Source organism: Lipophrys pholis (genome assembly GCF_963383615.2).
Source record: "Lipophrys pholis genome assembly, chromosome: 17".
In the NCBI taxonomy this organism is placed as follows: domain Eukaryota; kingdom Metazoa; phylum Chordata; class Actinopteri; order Blenniiformes; family Blenniidae; genus Lipophrys; species Lipophrys pholis.
In genome coordinates this window covers 16628598-16646633 of record NC_137643.1, presented here as the reverse complement: position 1 = coordinate 16646633, position 18036 = coordinate 16628598, and the positions used below count along the sequence as shown (strand labels likewise).

Sequence of the window (18036 nt, the reverse complement as noted above, 5' to 3'; positions counted from 1 at the left end):
CACACCACCATGTGTAATTGTATAATATGTAACACCGGCCATTAGCACATGTGGTCGGTGGCGGCTCCTTGAAGCAGAGACGTCCTTGTGTGGTGAACATGAAAATGGGAGCAGCATTGTTCAATTTGCTTTTACTCAACACTGCCCTCTTTTGTTCTCTGATGGTAAACAGTAAGGATTTACTCTTGCAGCCCATCAGAATTCAGTTGACATAAATTCATCGAGAAGCCTTTAGTTTGTTGCATGTCATGCCATAACAACACGATTTAAAGTTGTTCAGCCATCCAAACATTTTTAAAGGTCCCCGTAGGGCAATAGCCGTTAAGTATAAGTTGAAGACCTCAGTGTTATAAGTACAAACTCTTCAATAAAACTAAATAGAAAACACCATTTAATCACTCAATGTGTGTTTAAAAAAAATGGATATATGTGTTTTTGTTAAAATCAATATTGGACTTCCAAAATGTTGATTGTTTCCATTTCAACCGCTTGAACATTCATTTTGCCAAGTCTGGCTGTAAATCAGTTGATTGGTTCCTTGGGTTCCCTCTTTTGAACTGCATAACGATCAGCCGACCGAATGCGTACAACAGTGACATCAGACTTGGGACTCCAGCCAAAAGAAAGATGACCCCTTTGATCCAGTTTGGGTACGGGACAGATGCCAGAGCCGGGAAGGCCTCCTGTAAACCAGGAAAACAGTATGACGTTCGGAATATTCACTTTAAAATCTTTTTTACTCGTTATACAACATAAGGATTCCTCATGAATATTGGGAGCTTACCGAGTTGATGTCCCAGACTGAATAGTTGAGCTCCTCTTGGACTTCAGTCACCAGGTAGAAGAGCAGAATGACCAGGATGATCAGAGGGCTGACCAATCTCCATGTGATCTGCCAGAAGATGGAAGGTGCTTTCCCGACCATGAATCTGATGTCCTCGTTGAGTCTGCCAAACACAAGAGTTTTCTGGAGCCTCAAGGCACAAAACCGGGAAGGCAAAAAACAACTAACACTCACCTTTCGATGCCGTAGATGTAAACCACAGCGAGCATCTCAAAGAGTCCAATGGTCAGCAGGGGCACAGATCCAGCAAAGTTGTCAAAGAGGGTTACCCAGTAGAATCCTGAACTCTGAGTGAAGAGGAGGCCGATGAGGAATCCGGCAAGGCAAGTTAGTCCTGAAACAGGCGAGCAGAAAACCATGAAGGGACATCATAAGACAACATCGAAATCTGGAATGATCAGCTGATTTATAAGTGGAATTTTACCGGTCAGTGCTTCATGAGGCCAATGCTTCGGTAAAATTCCCAAGTCTTTCAAAGGCACCACAACTCCCTCGATGTTCCCAAACAGGGTCGACAATCCCAGACACAGGAGCATTAGGAAGAACAGGATGGACCAGAAAGGAGAACCAGGCATCTTGGTGATGGCCTCCGTGAAAACAATGAAGGCCAGGCCTGTTCCCTCCACTCCCTGAACCAGACACAATCCAGGTTAGAGAAAACGACATGAACACCGTGGAAGTCTTATAGATCATCATCTAAACATTCACCTCACTGAGGAATGTTTGCATGTCACAGGTTTTGATGTTCAAACCAAGAACCATGTCAGGATAGGAGGCGTTCAGGTGATTGAAGGCGGCTTCATAGTTGCTTTCCGTGATGTTGCCCTCGGGAAGATCGAACGCATTCACCAATCTCTTGATGTTCCTAGGGAGGCAAAGTTTCACTGAATAACAGCAATACAATAGTCAAATGTACTCACATTTGCACTTTTTAAGCTACTGAAGCGTCTGTGATCAGTTCTCCCGTTCATCCAGCCACCTTATTCAAGTTCAGGTTTCTGCTACCAAGAACTGATCCCACCGGACAATGAGTGAAAGGTAGGGTACACCCTACACTGGTTACCAACACCACCACTCACAAACATTCACATTCATAAACAATTGTTTGTCAGCTATTTCTATATTCGTATGTGCATTGTCTGGAGTACACTGAACTAAAAAGGTTTCCATATCGATTTCTACAGGCTTCAAGCGGTCTCAAACCTAAATATACTGTATATTGCACTTACGCATTGAGGCAGTTGTCAAAGTTCTCGGTGGCCATGAATCCGATGATGGAGTAGGTGACCGTAGCAGCGAAGATGGAGGTGAAGCCAGTTACAGCAGACAGGATCACTGCATCTTGCACACAGTTGTTGCTTTTGGAAAAAGGGAAATGCAAAAATAATTTTAAGGACTTTACTGTACTACTCAAAATGATAGAATGAAAAAACAAACAAAAAAAAACCAGTTACTTACTGCACAGGGTTGTAGCTGGAGAAGGAGATGAGGCCTCCCCAAGCCAGCCCCAAGGCATAGAAAACCTGGGCGCCTGCGTCCAGCCAAGTTTTTGGATTAAGCAACTCATTTACCTGCAAATGAAGAACTCAAGCTTCTGCACACGTTCAAACTATAGTATATGTTTGTTTTATTTCAAAAATCTGAAGCCATACGTCTGGTATGAAGAGAAACTGCACTCCAGTCAGGGCGCCTTTCAGCGTCAGTCCTCGGATCAGGAAGATGGCCAGCACAACGTACGGCAGGAGGGCGGTGACGTAGACCACCTGAGTAATGATGACAAAGACAAAAAGACAAACCGCAGATGAATACGTTTTTCAGATTTCAAAGAATTAGTCTAATGTCCTACACCCCTATATCAGTTGCAATTGATCGAGTTTGGTTTTGTCAGAAACTCCATGGGTCATAAATATGGAAGGATGCTGAATTTTCACCAGTAACATGCATTTAATATGACGTATGCAGTGCGTTCAACCCAAACTGAAGGGGATTTTACAGAGCTACGTTCATGTCTTGAGTCAGCAAATTATATCATATTAATATAAATCTATACTATTTGCCTACAACATTGTGAAGTTGATTGGCTGCAGTGGGAACCTCCACACTCATATGGAAAGTGAAAGCTCAGTTTAACAAATGACAAACCTTGCCAGTGGTGCTGACACCTCTGATGCAGCACACTCCGATGACGGTCCAGGCACTGAGCAGACAGAGCACCATTGGCCAGTGGAGGCCGCCGGACTCCGCGATTGAGGTGGAGACGTCCAAAGTCTCTCGGTAAAAGAAGTATTCCACAGAGGAGCTCTTCTGACACTCTGTTACGTATGCTGGAAGAGAACCGAATCAAACAACACAAATGGCAGCTTTGTTTTTTTTTGTGGGGTGGGGGTTGAATTAATGCAAAATACCACCTGTCAGGTTTTCATTGAGTGGACACTGAGACCATGGCAGTGGGTTGCTGAAGGACGTAAAGAAATACCACATGACCCAGGCTACCAAGGTGTTGTAGTACAGTGCAACCAGAAAGGACACAAGCATGGAGGAGATACCTGAGAAATAGCAAGATTTTACTGTAACACCGCCTGGAAGAGTCACTTGCCTTTGTTACAGGATGGGGGTTACATACCGATTCCAGTCAGATAAGGATGGATGCTCCTCCAAACCCCAACACTGCCTTTCCTCAGACGCTGACCGATGGCAAACTCCATCAGGAGGAGAGGCATTCCTTCCAGCACCAGCAGGATCAGGTAAGGGATCAAAAACGCACCTAAAACAAAGAGTTTATTTTTATTTAATTTTTTTTATGATGCAATGATCTATGACTCCCAGTTCTTATTTCAAATTAAAAGATACATATTTCATATTTGCAATCTCAAGATAAGTGCGATAGATGGATGGATGATTAATTAAATACTGGTAATTCTGCAAGAGGGAGTATTTGTTGAAGAATTTTCATTTGTGCATGAATTTCTACTTCCATTAGATTCATTAATCAAATGTGCATTGCTAGAAAATCTTCTGTTCAGTGCAGTTTGACTTTTCAATTTGATTTCCTGAGGTTTTCCATCCATCCATCCATCCATCCATCCATCCATCCATCCATCCATCCATCCATCCATTATCTAAACCACTCCTGTTCAGGGGCACCGAAGCCAATGCCAGGTTGCTGAGGGTGAGGGCAAGATGAGGTTTTTCATGATTGACAAAAAAGATCATCGCACTCACAGTGTAGTACTCCCAAGCAGTAACACTGGCTCACTAACACACAAACACACACGCACACACACTCACACACACAGGCACGCAGGCACACACACAAGTAGATGCAGGACAAAGACACTGCCAAAATTTTCCACAACCTCTTTAGCTGTACCAGCTGACACTTTATGGTCATAAAGCTGCATAATGTTAGCTATTATGAAGACACAATCTTGTAAATCATTACATGATGTTACATCCTCTCAGGCACTTTCGTTGCCATAAATAAGTGATATAAATTCTACATTCCATCAAGCTGAATGAGTAGAAAGATGGCGATTTAGGGAAGCATTTATGTTTACACATGGCCTCGAGATACTTCTACGTTTTGTCAGTTTACACACAAAAAACTCTGTATTTTTTATACAAGGTGGCATCAGCATATTTTGTATTATTGTCATTCAATTATTGTTATTATTTAATTATTATTGTTAATAATAATAATAATAATAATAATAATAGTTGTTGTTGTGATAAAACATAGCAAAACCCGATGAATAAATTAAAACAAACTGGGACACATTAGTTAAAGGAATTAAAGGAAGTTCTTCAGCCTGCCTTTGAAACATGAACATTCTCTGCAGCCCTCGGGTTCTCTGGCAGTCTCTTCCATAAACATGATGTGTAGTGCTGGAAAGCAGCCACACCGCCGGTTTTTGTATTAACCATGGGAATGATTAAAATGCCAGTGCCGGAGGACCTGAGGGCACATGAAACTTCATACGATAAATCTAGGGTATAATCCTTCATTGGTTCATTTTTATTTTATTTTGAACATAATGAATAAAGACAAAATGATAAAGACACTGAAAATGAAAACTCTTAAATCTCACCGCTTTTCCAGTCAGTCAGTTGGCATCGTGCCTGCACGTGTGTGTGCATGTGTCTATCTTAACGAGTAAAGAGCATGAATTTAAATAACCACAAAACCAAGCAAAGAAAGCAAGTAAAGAAGCAGGCAGATAAACAAAATTATATATATATAGCACACGTTTAATTTTGATTAGATTCAGTGAATAATTTAATCCTGTCAAATCAATTCTTCTCAAGAAGAGATTGAAGCCCCCTGCATACTCCCTTTATTACGGAAGACTTTTAGGGCCACTGAAGAAAAAAAAAATTCGGAGGCTGAAAAAAACCCAAAACCTTCATGCGCTCCAGAAAAAGTCGAAAATCAAAGTCGAGATTTTTTTTTTTCATGGTGGAAATAAAGGTCCGTCCATCCACATGCCAGCGCGTGTGACTTCTTCCTCAAAATGTGTATCAGGCGGTTTAATGAAGTGATGAAAAGACGCTTCAGGACAGAATGTAGCTCATAAACACGGTGCAGTTATCATCAGTATCAGGACTGTAAAGACCCCTGCACACTCCCTTTTGAACCCATAAGAACAAGGAGAAAATTCGGCAGTGACGTCAGCCAGCTGCAGGAACAATAAATCTTTTTCGGCAGGACTGTTCATACTCCGATAAGAAGCTGCCGAACTCGCAGGCCACGCCCCCTCGCCGCAGCCACACGTCTGTGGTGCGGCGTTTAAGCTTTTCAACTGCAGTTTATTTATCGCCTCCAGTGCTTTCAGAAATACATTTCTCTGAACTTTTTCCAGTAATAAAAGAGAGTTTTTGTCCGAGCGCCATGTTGGTCCGGTATTAACTGCAAGCGCTGACAGCTGTTCGTGATGCGTTCAGGTGCATCACGTAAGCCTGCACCCCGACATTTTAACGAGCTGCGGCGCTCGTACAGTCGAGATGTTACGAGCTAAATATGATTAAAATATCACTGATAGTCATGGGCAAACTGGAACACGCATGCGCAGCACACGGCAGTGTTTCGGCAGTGCGGCACCCATATAGTTCGGCCAGGGCGGTTGGCACAGCCGAAACATATTTTTTCGGCCAGAGGGAGCTGGCCGAAGGAAAATTACGTCATTTTGTTCGGCAGGACCCCGCACTGCCGAACTTTCGTCTTGTTCTTATGGAGTATGAAGAAGCCTTTAGAGTCAGAAGAAACAAGTAGAAGCAGCTTTTGAACAAACGTCCTGAACATCTGAGGACTGCTGACACACTCACTTCTTTTAAACCAGCCCTTAAAACACTATTACCTGCTCAGGCTTTCCAATAAACAACAAACTTTTCTGTATTTTATTAACTTTACATTAATAGTACATTAAAAGTGTACTATTCTCCTTTTATGCCTTTTATGCCTTTTTAAATCACATTTTTCATCATCTTAATCACTTAAGATTAATATTCTGAATTGCCTTGTATTTCCTTTATTTCTTAGTAAAGCACTGTGGATGATTTTGTGTCTGAATGGTGCTGTATAAATGAATTCAATTTGCCTTGCCTCTAATATTATTTATACTGCACCATTTAGTCACAATTCAATTCACAGTGCTTTACAAAGAAATAATTAAATACATTAAAGCAAAGTGAACACGGAATGCATAAAAAAGGAGAATAAATTAAGTAGAAGCTTAATCCGAATACAGGTAACACAATGAGTAAATTCTGTAGTTTATTGAAAAGCATGAAAAAACAATGTTTCCGTCCATTTATTCTGAAAAGTAACGCAACATTTAAGCAGCCTGAGGGCAGATTAAACATCCTGCAGTATTGCGTGCCTCAGACGCGACATGTGAGCAGTCATGCACGAGGCATGCTCCTGAGATTATGCCCCACACAATAAAGTTAACAGTCCTTTTAAAAACCACGGACTACACCTTTAAAACCTCTGAGCTCAAACTCACAATTCTGACTGAATGCAAAAGAAAAAAAAGAAAAAGAAAAGAGGAAAAATGAAATAAACTAAACAATGAAAATGAGTGAAAATGCCCCAGGCAGGATGGAACAATCCATCCACATTAAAGCAGTCACTTAAAAATGTGAAAATGTGATCAAAAGTCTTGTCTTACCTCCTCCATGGCTTTGGCACAGATAAGGGAATCTCCAAACATTCCCAAGACCAATGCAGAAGCCCACACAGGTCAGGATGTATTCGAGCTTGCTGCCCCACTTGGGCCCATCTGCATCCTTCTCTTTCTCCTCCAGACTCTCCCGGCTGGGGATCCGCTCATCCAACCATGGGTTGGAGACTTCCAATTTCATTGGGAGCCCTCCTCTCCAGAGCTCAGGGGCTGATGGTATTGCGTCCTCTCACTGCAAGCTCGCCCCTTTTATACAGTAGTTCGGCCTGCAAACTTGCTTATTAACCTGCTTGCCTAGTCAGTCATCCACGCATCCTCGGAGTCACAAACCACGGGCCACCATCCGTCAAACCGTGACAGGGTTAAGAAATAATCCCAAAAGTTAAAGGCTGTGGCAAGAGTGGAGTGGCGAGCTAATGTATAAGCATGAACAAACACAAGGCAGTATTCAGCACAGCTGAAGCAAGTTTATGAGCATATTCCTTATCTGTTGTAGATTACACAGCTGACCCTGTCTATTTTTTCTCCACTCTTGCACAGTGTGAAAGACTTTCACAAATAAAAATTAAGTCAAGAGCAACATTTGATTTTTAAAGATTTGTTTTATTCAAGTGAAACAATTTCATGATACGAATACAATGTTCAGAATTGTTTGTGCTTCAAGTGATTTACGTCGAGAAAGGTTATGAAAACAAAAACAAACAAAACACGACCAACCAAGTTTGTACAGCTTTAAATGTTCAGAGCTTACCGAGATTTTATTTTCTGCCTGATTCATTGATTCTTCTGATGTTTCAAGAGATATATGTCAATGTCACATTCAAACTAAAACCGAGGATGAGTTTCTCTGTTTCATTGTATATTTAACACACACATACACAAACAGCAGTAAACCTTGAATGTAAAAAGAATAGTATGCTTATTTGTCCACCTATCGTCCATGCTGTTTATCCACCTGTAGAGGTCACTAGTTCATCAGCAGGCAGAAACACAAGGAGGCAGAAACACAAGGAGACATTAACACAGGCTCATACCCAGGGGGCATTAAAAATCACCAATAACCCTCAAATGCATGTCGGTGGAGGCAGTTATCAAACATATGGAAGCATTACAGCAAAAAGAAAGAAAAGAGGAAAAGGGAAAAACACAACATGGCAGATGATTGGTCACAATATCAAAGTTGAATTTACAACACAAAATATCATGTAATAAACTTCTAAACAAACGCTGCAGCAAGCCAGGTGAGTAAATCCCTCTCATCACAATAACAGCACCACCTCTGCTGAAGCCTGAGCCGCCACTTTGTACCAACTATTTAAACATATTACACACACACACACACACACACACACACACACACACACACACACACACACACACACACACACACACACACACACACACACACACACACACACACACACACACACACACACACACACACACACACACACACACATTTTAAATCACATTACCCTTTATTCAATTAGCATTAAGTCTTCCCAGTATTTTATATGACCTGGTAGACATGCCTCATATTCTGTATTCTGTAAACTTAACTCTCAGGCCCAGAAGGTCTTCCAACAGGGACTCGAACTGGGGATATTCTCACTCTGACGTGAGTCTCTAATCATGAAACCACAGTGCAGCTCTCTTTGTCATAGAAGAAAGAGAGGGAGGTGGGATTAGAGCCAACCATAAATCACTATAAGTCACATGTTTTGTTTTGGAGTTTTTTTTTTTTTTGTTTTTTTGTTTTGTTTTTTATTCATCCGCAATTAGAGCAGATTAAGTGCAAATATATTTGGGAAATTCAGAGAGGTTATCTGGGACCAGAGCTCCTTAACACACTCACGTTAGTCCCATTTCCTTCTCTAAACTGTTAAACAACTTGACTGATCCTGGAAGCTCATCACATGATGAAAACATTAAACAATACTAACAATACTCTAATATTGTTTTATTATAATATTCAAACATTTGTACAGAAAACAAAAATGTGGGAATATATACTTTATATAATATAAACACCAATAGTTACATGGCTTGTGTGGGTATAATCACATTGCAGAACATTGGAAGGAAGGGGCAGCACAACCGAGCAATATGTTGGTGATTACAGTGGCGGAAAATTTAAAACTTCACTCTGCCGTTAATTTCCATTTCTACTTTAGCAGAGATCGTCTCCAGTTTGTTATCCCCATGGTTGTCGTTCTTCTTGCAACATTTTCTCTTGATGAATACGAAGACAGCGCCCAAGGGAACGGAGAGACTGGGAATTCCAGCGAGGATGAAGATGATGACGTAGATCCACTCAGGATAAGGGCGTGGTGCCAAAGTGGGGAAATTCTCCTGCGGGCCAGAGTGGAGGACGAGGTTGTTTTTTTTTTCATTCTTAACAGTTGTTAAAGCAAATTCTTCAAACTGCTAAAGTAAACAAAGAGACTCACCGCCTCTTGGTCCCAGACCAAATAGGTGAGGTTCTTCGAGATTTGGGTAACAAAGTAGAACACCAGGATGAAGACCATGATGAGCGGGCTGACCACTCTCCAGGTCACCTGCCAGAAGATGTTGGGTTTGTGGCCGATCATGAACTCGATGTCCTTGTTGAAGCTGTTGGGAAGCAACCAGAAGGAGACATGTTGTAGTTTATGAAATCATCCAGGATATCCACTGTGCTTTGATTGGTTCCAGTAATTTAATGCAACATGTGTTTAGCATGTTGGAAGTCGACTCCATATATGGATTTATTGTTTTTATTTTCCTTTACATATAATATCAAAAGGATTAACTCGCTTTCTGCTTTCATAAACAATATCACTGAGACTGGATGGAAATAGACGCTTGTTTTGCACATTGTCTGTCACAGACTGAGTCATCACATAAGACACACTCTGCACCTTTTTATCTCTTCTATGTGCTGACTAACACATTATCTATACTCCAAGGTCTCCTTACGGGGCTGTGTTGTTCCAGGTTAAGCCCGAGCTATAAAAACACTGCTATTAGCTTCACTAAACATCAGGAAAGAGATGTGGTTTGTTGAGCAACTGTCTCTGCTGCTCGAGCCATTACAGAGCTAAAGGCTGATTTATTATACTGCTCATAAGGCAGTGTGTAGCGTTTACGTCAGAGGTGTGAAACTCCTTTTAGTTCTGGGGCCACATACAACTTTTTGCGAATGAAGCATAAATCAGGCTTAAATGATGGTTTCTTTCTTGTAGTTTGCTTTTATTGGTCTGGACCAAAGCAGGAGCTGCACTGGATTTGTCGACAGACTCACCGATCAATGCCGTAGACATAGATGACAGCAACCATTTCAGAAAATCCAATGACCAGCAGGGGGATCGAGCCGGCAAAGTTGTCAAAAAGAGCAAGCCAGTAGTTCCCAGAGCGAAGAGTGAAGATGAGTCCAATAGCGAAACAAATCAGGCAAGTCAGCCCTAAAAAAAACAAAAAAAAACACAGACTAATGGTCAGATTAAAGTCATGAATAAAATGATTCAATAATTATAAGAAAATATCGGAAAATTACCACAGATAACTTCTTTTGGCCAGGATCGGGGCAGGATCTTCAGATCTTGTAAAGGAACCACGACTCCCTCGATGCTCCCAAACATAGTGGACAGGCCGAGACAGAACAGCATGATGAAGAAGAGCACAGCCCAAAGTGGGGAAATGGGCATGTTGATGATGGCCTCAGTGAATACGATGAAGGCCAAACCGGTTCCCTCCACACCCTGAAGGGGGCACGGACCATCGATTTCACATTCATAGTCTTCGTTGACACTAGAAATCAATGATAATCTGGTGCTTACTGACCTGACTGAGAAAAGCATTCAAGTCACAACGCTGCAAATCCAATCCCTGGATGATGTCTGGACTCGTCTGGTTGAGGTAGCCCAGAACGGCATCGTAGTTGCTTTCTGTGATGTTCTGTTCAGGGTAGTCGAAGGCATTCATTAGCTTGAGGATGTTGCTGCAAAAAGAAAAAAGAAAAAAACACACACACAAATTAAAGGGATTTTAGTTGGACACACATTAGTGTCACACTATACCTATACTTCAATGGCTTCACAACACTTTTTAGAAGTTGACGTTGAAACTCACTCTCCGTTGCATTCATCAAATTTCTGCGTGGCCCTGAAGCCGATGATGGAGTAGATGACGGTTGCAGAGTAGACCGAGGTGCAGCCATTAATTATAGAGATAAGAACAGCGTCCATCTCGCAGTTGTTGCTGCAGGAACGTCATGAAGGGACACGTGAGGGGCGGGTCCAGAAAAGCGGTGCGACTAATCGAACGTACCAGAGATACCGACTCACTGAATAGAGTTGTAACTGGAGAAGGAGATGAGACCCCCAAAAGCCACGGAGAAGGAGTAGAAAACCTGAGCCCCTGCGTCCAACCAGGTAGATGGATTCATGAGCTCGTTCACCTATAGGGGCATCGAAAAAACCAAAACAAAAGAGAGATCTCCTCAAATTAAAATGGCAGATTTTCCAACGACAGTTTCCAATAAGAAATTAAACTGCTGATTTAGTGTAGCTGACCAAACAGTCAGGGTCTTTCAACGGCGTTACAAACCCAATTCTAATCAAAAGTTAAAACTAAACTATGCTAATTTCCTAAAGGAAGTCCGTTCTCTCCCAGCACAGCGCTGGGGCCGATGAGTTTTATTCAAAATAGTTTTTCATTTTTGCTTGCTGTATTTCACTTGACTTGAAAATGAGTACCTACAATCTAATCTACAGTAAAGTTATCCGATTTAAAACTGATAATATCTGCTATTGTCATGGCCATTATTAATAATTAGTCTGTGAGGACATTGTTCAATGGGATTAAGGTGTTGTTAGCTTTAAAGCTCATATCTGTACAGAGATCTACAGCATCAGCTGTATTGTTTTCCTTTAGTGTCGGCTTTTATCAGTGTCGAGATGCTTTATCGCAGACACCTGAGTGACTGTTCTGTTCTTATCATGTGGTGGTTATCACATTTATATGAAGGACGCTGTTCAAAATAGCAAACGTAAATGTATAAAGATACAACATGACATTTCTACCTTCGAGTTCGATAAAATAACCAAGACTTAGATCTTTCAGGTAAATTATAAGCTACCAAATCGTAGCTAAATTTGGCGTAGCATAAAGACTGGAGACAAGGAATGTCAAACAAAAAATATGACAACAATTTTTACGCATTTTGTCTTTGAGTTTAGGTCTTTTTTTTTTTTTTTTACTGTTTGTTGCGCGCTAAATTACAAACTGCTTCATATATTGCATTTCAAATAGAATTGTAGACTTGGGAAGATAACAAAATAATTTGTTAAACAAAATACCAAACGAATGATTTTCATCAACATCTCTATCATGGTTTTGGCCAAATGTTGGTTATTGCTTACATCTGGAGTGAAGAGGTATATTATTCCCGACGTAGCGCCTTTGAGGGTCAGTCCTCTGATCAGGAAGATGGTGAGGACCACGTATGGCAGAGTGGAGGTGACATACACAGCCTGACAAATGAAAGAGTGAACGAAAGACTCATTCAAAGACCAATGTTGGACCAGTGCATGTCGGCAATTGAACTTGCAGGAAGGAAGTGGGACAGATTTTACAGACCTTTCCGCTGGTCTCAATGCCGCGGATGCAGCAGACATAGAGCAAAGTCCAGGCAGCCAGCAGAGAGATCACCATCCACCACTGCAGACTACCAGAATCATCGATGGCTGTGGAAGTGTTCAAAGTGACTCTGTACCAGTAGTAGTCCACGGTGGTGCTGCGTGCACACTCTTCCACCACACCTGCAACAGATTTAGAAACCAGACGGCAAATCGCACATTTAGCGACACGCACAGCCGTCAACAACCGCCATGCGGAACTGAAGGCTCGGTGCCCTCTCAATAGATGATGAGATACCTGTCTCGTTAGCATTGAGAGGACACTGGCTCCAGGGCAGAGGATCTTGAAAGGAGTTGAAGAGGTACCACATGATCCAGGCCATGATGGTGTTGTAGTACAAGCCCACCAGAAATGAGACAAGCAAGGATGCAATACCTGTAATAGAAAGAAAAAGAAATGTACTCTCGATGCATACCTTAGTTTGTGTTATTTAGCACATTGCCCACCATAAAGCTGCAGAAAGCATAAAAAGCAGCTGTGCATTCGTGGTTAGTGCTCTCGACTCTTTGCCACAATGTCACTGGTATTTCTCTATTGTGTGGGTACTCCTGCTTCCTCAAACGGTCCAAAACCATTCTTTTAAGATTAAAATTACCCCTTGGGGGAATCTCTCTTATTGTTGAGGGTCCAGAGTGTGTAACACCTGCTTTCTCCCAGGGTCAGCAGGGATTACATGAATTGCCCTGCAACCTAGAATTAGTTGGAAAGAGTGGTCTTGATGATGGGTGGCTATTTAAATGTGAGTGATACTGCTATTTTAGACCAATGTCCTTTTCTGATACAGTCCCCGCAAATTTTCTATTGTAAATTGTAGTGTACTACTGCATGGTGGTCGTAGAAAAATATGGACAGACTGGTGGCACATTGCTTTGCTGACTTAACCGCACATTTGGAGTAACGTGACTAAACTCTTGAATCCCTACAAACCACAGAGCTACACGCTGAGAATGGAAGATGTTGGTTGCTTTTATTCACTTTATATATGTGAGCTGTCACAGAAGTCCAGGTTTTTGATTCTGAGCTGCTGCAACTTCATCACGGTTGCTGATTTCACATTGTGTTCAAGCAGAATAACTTCCTTTGTTTTACTGCTTGGTGATGCCGCAGTCATATTTACAGCGTTAAATGAATGACACCCGAGCAATAAAGGGAGCGACACGCCTAATACCATTTGGTTATTTAGGAGACACGTCCCATGTGAACAGTGAGGCTGAACTTTGCATTCAGATTATCCACTGTGAAATGCACAGAAAGCACTTCTTTCATAATGTACAGTCTGTTAAATGATTTACATCATAGAGGTGAACCTCATCGTAGTACTGCACAACATACCAGAGGATTTACAAAACTACAGTTTGGGGAGGGAGGCTATTTAGCAAACTCACACAGATCAAATACTCACCAACTCCCATCAGGTGAGGATTGATGGACTTCCATACTCCCACGCTGCCCTTCCTCAGGCGCTGGCCGATGGCGAACTCTAAGTGCAGCAGTGGGATTCCCTCCAGGACCAGCAGGATCAGGAAGGGGATCATAAATGCTCCTAGAAGTGCCAAATTGACAATCATAATGAGTCCAAGATGTGGCGTGATTCTCTTTATTCGGCACTTAAACAAACATTTTGATCCTATAAAGACACCCATAAACTGTAAAAAGCTTTGTGGCGTGTTTTATTACCCGCACCAGTACGAACTGACAACACGAGTCACACGTTCACTTTGACCAAGCAGTTAAGTTCATAAAGTAATTTTTTTTCTTACAGTTTCAATAAATGATCTAAACAGGCCTTACTGTTACTTACTGTTTTTAACTATGAACTTCAAGGTAAAATTAAACTCATCAAACTATTTATGTTCGACAACAAGTACAACATGCTTAAATTTTAAACCTCTATCGAGCAAATTAAATACGCAAAATAGATTAATAAGACATGACTTGAAAGGCATTAATCTACTCGAGGAGGGTAAGAGTTTATAGTAGTACATAGAAATGTTATTTATTATTTTTCCTGTTGGTGTGTGTGTGTGTGTGTGTGTGTGTGTGTGTGTGTGTGTGTGTGTGTGTGTGTGTGTGTGTTAGGACATGTTGAGATGTGGCTGCTGTCATCGCTCCTTACCTCCTCCATGGCTCTGGCACAGGTACGGGAACCTCCAGACGTTACCGAGTCCCACACAGAAGCCGACACAGGTGAGAAGATATTGGGCTTTGTTGTCCCATTTGGGCCTGTCTCCGGCCTCTTCTTTTTCCATCCTCTCCAGGTCTGTGTGACTAGGGATCCTGTCATCCAGGCCCGGGTTGGGAAACTTCAACTTCATGATGGCTTGTTGAGCAGGCACAGAACAGGAAAATGTAGCCGACGACTATCCTTTTTGTGAATTGAGTTCCTTGTCCAGCTTTCGAGCAGCTGCGTGCTTTTCCTGAAATGATCTTCCACCTTTACGAGAATCGTTGAGAACTGTCTCTCTGTCTCTCACTCTCTCTCTCTCTCCTGGTTTGTTGCCCTTCTGTATTTCCTGATGAAGGGGACTGATGTACTGGGAGTGACCCGTGGCACTTACACTTGACTTATCAGTGGCTTATTACAGTCTGTGTTTCATTATGTAAGCACGTCAGCAAGTTAGAGCAAAACAACCTTTTTGATAATGGTTAATACATCACACAACATGATCTCAGCAGGATACAAAAGAAATTATTCATTTGAAATATAAAAAAAATAAAAAATAACGTTTTTGGTTTATGTTTACATTTTTGTGATTAAGAAGAAAACATCTGGTGGGTGGAGTCAAGATCCCTTATTTAAAAGATATAAAAAAACAAAATAAATGGGTACAGAAAATCAATGTATCATTCTTCATTCATTCCATGTCAATTCCAGTATGATCCTAATTTAAGTCACTCATTGCACAGTTTGTCCCGGGCTGCAGGTCTCGCCTCTTTACAGTCCTTGAGAAATGTAACTGGTTTACGACACAGCAATCAACAAGCCCTCTTTACAAACGCTAATAATTTCCTCAATAATCCAACACAGCTATACAAAACCTCCAAGGCACTGTGTGGAGATTGTTTTTTTTTTTTTTTTGTGCACAGTGATGTTCATAGAAAACCTTATCAATGCTCTTTTCTAATGCAATAATTAACCAGAGTGTGGCCGACCTCTTCACGGGGGCAAATCTTCAGGAGTTATAAATTTAGCGAGGTTTGCTACGAGAAAAAAAAAATCTAAACCAACTTTGATCCTTATTGCTGTAAGTGATTCAAAGTTACACAATAAAGAACCATACTGTAACTTTAAATGACCTGTGTGAGTTTTTAGTGAATCTCAGACCCATAACTTGCTCGCTGACTTTCTCAGAACATCACGCGTGTTGATTTTTATGCTACACTTCTTAACCCGGTGAAGAACATTAAGAGTCGGTCATCACTCTTCACCAGACCAACGCCATCATTGCAGCGAGACATTAGTCGTGGCAGCATGCTGCAGGGATAGACTTGCCCCGGGAAAGAGCATTATGAATCAGGCATCGCTGAAAATTATGGGTCAGGCGCCGCTCATCTTCAGACCAATATCATCCTACAGTGAAACACGGTGGTGGCAGCATCATGCTTAGAGAGTATTGTCCTGGCGAAGAACATAATGGATAAGGCACCACTCATCACCAGGCCAATACCATCCCTGCAGTGAAACACGGTGGTGGCAGCATCATGCAGGGATATTTCTTACAATGATAATGATAATAATAATAATAATAATAATACGTCAAACTTATATAGTGCTTTTTTGAACACTCAAAGATGCTTTACATTGAAATAAATAAATAAATGAATAATAATAATCATCGTCATCATCATCATAATGAAAATAAAATAAGAGTAAGAGTTAGAGAAAAGCAAGTTTGAACAGGTGGGTTTTGAGGAGTGTTTTGAAGTTCAGTAATGACTCCGGGGGAGTTTTTGACCTGGGGAAGAAAATTATGGGTCAGGCTCCACTCATCTTCAGACCAATATCGTCCTACAGTGAATCATGGCAGTGGCAAAATCATGCTGAGACAGAATTGGCTGAGCGATGAACAATATTGGTCAGGCACCACTAATCATAAGGGCAATGCCATCCCTGCATTGATGCATGGTCCTGGTAGTATCATGCCAGGAGAGTCTTGAGCTGAAGATGAACATTATAGGTCAGGCACTGCTCAGCTACAGAGGAGGACCACACCAGCGGTAATGAATGGTCATAGCAGCATCATGCTGAGTGAGTGTTGGCCCAATGCAGAACGTTAAGGGTCAGGCGCCACTCATCTCTAGGGCAAGACCATCCCAGTGGTGATGCCTGGTTATGGCAGCATCATGCTGACATAGTCCGGACTGGGGGAGGAATAATGTTGGTAGGCACTGCTCACCTCCAGAGCAATATCATACCAGCAGTGATGCATTGTAATGGCAGCATCATGCTGGAACAGTACTGACCTGAAGAAGAACATTATGGGTCAGGCACTGCTCATCTACAGGGCCAAACTATCCCAACAGTGAGGACTGGTTGTGGCAGCATCATGATGAGTTTGTGTTGGCCCAAAGCAGAACGTTAAGGGTCAGGCACCGCTCACCTTCAGGGTAAGACCATCCCAGCGGTGATGCAAGATCATGACAACATCATTCTGAGATTGTCTGAACCTGGAGAAGAACATTGTGGGTCAGGCACTACCCATCTCCAGGCCAATACCATCTTTACAGTGAAGCATGGGAGTGGCAGCATAATGCCGAGACGATGTTAGACCAACACAGAACATTATGGGTCAGGCACAGCACATCACCAGAGCAATACCATCCCAACAGTGATGCATGGTTGTAGCAGCGTCATGCTGGGATAGTCTTGACCTGAAGAAGAACATTGTAGGTCAGACTCATCTCCAGGCCAATATCGTCTTTACAGTGAAGCATGGGACTGGCAGCATCAAGCTGAGATGGCATTGGCCCAGAAAACAACATTACGGCTCAGGCACCGGTCATTACTGGGGCATTGCCATCCCAACAGTGATGCATAGTCGTGGCAGCATCATTCTGGGAGACTAGTCAGAATGGAAGGAAAGATGAATGCAGCAATGTACAGAGACGGCCTGCCTTGACTGGCTCAGCCAGAGCCATTGGAATGACCTATAAACTGCTGTAAGAGGAATAAGCCAAACTGTTCCAAAGATAGACATGCCAAGCTTTCGGTATCATGTTCAAAAAGAGTTGAGGGTGTCAATTGCTTCCAAAGGGGCATCAACAAAGTATTGGTCAAAAGAAAGGAATCACATATACATATAAGTATTCACAGCCTTTGCTCAATTATTTGTT

The 18036-nt window shown here is 41.9% G+C and overlaps 2 protein-coding genes across 2 annotated transcripts; both read right to left on the bottom strand.

Moving 5' to 3' along the window:
* Positions 1-121: 121 nt before the first annotated feature.
* Positions 122-7471, bottom strand: LOC308123211 (sodium-dependent neutral amino acid transporter B(0)AT1-like). Its single transcript, XM_080485574.1, has 12 exons — positions 7012-7471; positions 3468-3608; positions 3253-3390; positions 2987-3168; positions 2497-2607; positions 2303-2415; positions 2074-2202; positions 1553-1709; positions 1269-1473; positions 1019-1178; positions 785-947; positions 122-683 (listed from the first exon to the last, which is right to left on the bottom strand). The coding sequence occupies exons 1-12, from the start codon at positions 7202-7204 to the stop codon at positions 498-500; spliced, it is 1878 nt and encodes a 625-aa protein (XP_080341700.1). The 5' UTR covers positions 7205-7471; the 3' UTR covers positions 122-497.
* A 1321-nt stretch (positions 7472-8792) lies between these two features.
* Positions 8793-15230, bottom strand: LOC308123210 (sodium-dependent neutral amino acid transporter B(0)AT1-like). Its single transcript, XM_080485573.1, has 12 exons — positions 14819-15230; positions 14105-14245; positions 12940-13077; positions 12643-12824; positions 12426-12536; positions 11349-11461; positions 11134-11262; positions 10846-11002; positions 10559-10763; positions 10307-10466; positions 9474-9636; positions 8793-9375 (listed from the first exon to the last, which is right to left on the bottom strand). Exons 1-12 carry the CDS (start codon positions 15015-15017, stop codon positions 9157-9159), a joined length of 1917 nt encoding a protein of 638 aa, XP_080341699.1. The 5' UTR covers positions 15018-15230; the 3' UTR covers positions 8793-9156.
* Between the last annotated feature and the right edge of the window lie 2806 nt (positions 15231-18036).

What these genes read in the sequence shown, in the direction of transcription:
- LOC308123211 (XM_080485574.1), bottom strand. Translation starts at nt 7,204, where the DNA reads ATGAAATTGGAAGTCTCCAACCCATGGTTGGATGAGCGGATCCCCAGC. An exon ending in TGCAAACATTCCTCAGTGAG is followed by an intron (nt 1,474 to 1,552) that starts GTGAATGTTTAG and finishes TGTCTGGTTCAG; the next exon opens with GGAGTGGAGGGAACAGGCCT. An exon ending in TACATCTACGGCATCGAAAG is followed by an intron (nt 948 to 1,018) that starts GTGAGTGTTAGT and finishes TGTGTTTGGCAG; the next exon opens with ACTCAACGAGGACATCAGAT.
- LOC308123210 (XM_080485573.1), bottom strand. Translation starts at nt 15,017, where the DNA reads ATGAAGTTGAAGTTTCCCAACCCGGGCCTGGATGACAGGATCCCTAGT. An exon ending in TCCTCACCTGATGGGAGTTG is followed by an intron (nt 13,078 to 14,104) that starts GTGAGTATTTGA and finishes TTTCTATTACAG; the next exon opens with GTATTGCATCCTTGCTTGTC. An exon ending in TCTCAATGCTAACGAGACAG is followed by an intron (nt 12,825 to 12,939) that starts GTATCTCATCAT and finishes AATCTGTTGCAG; the next exon opens with GTGTGGTGGAAGAGTGTGCA.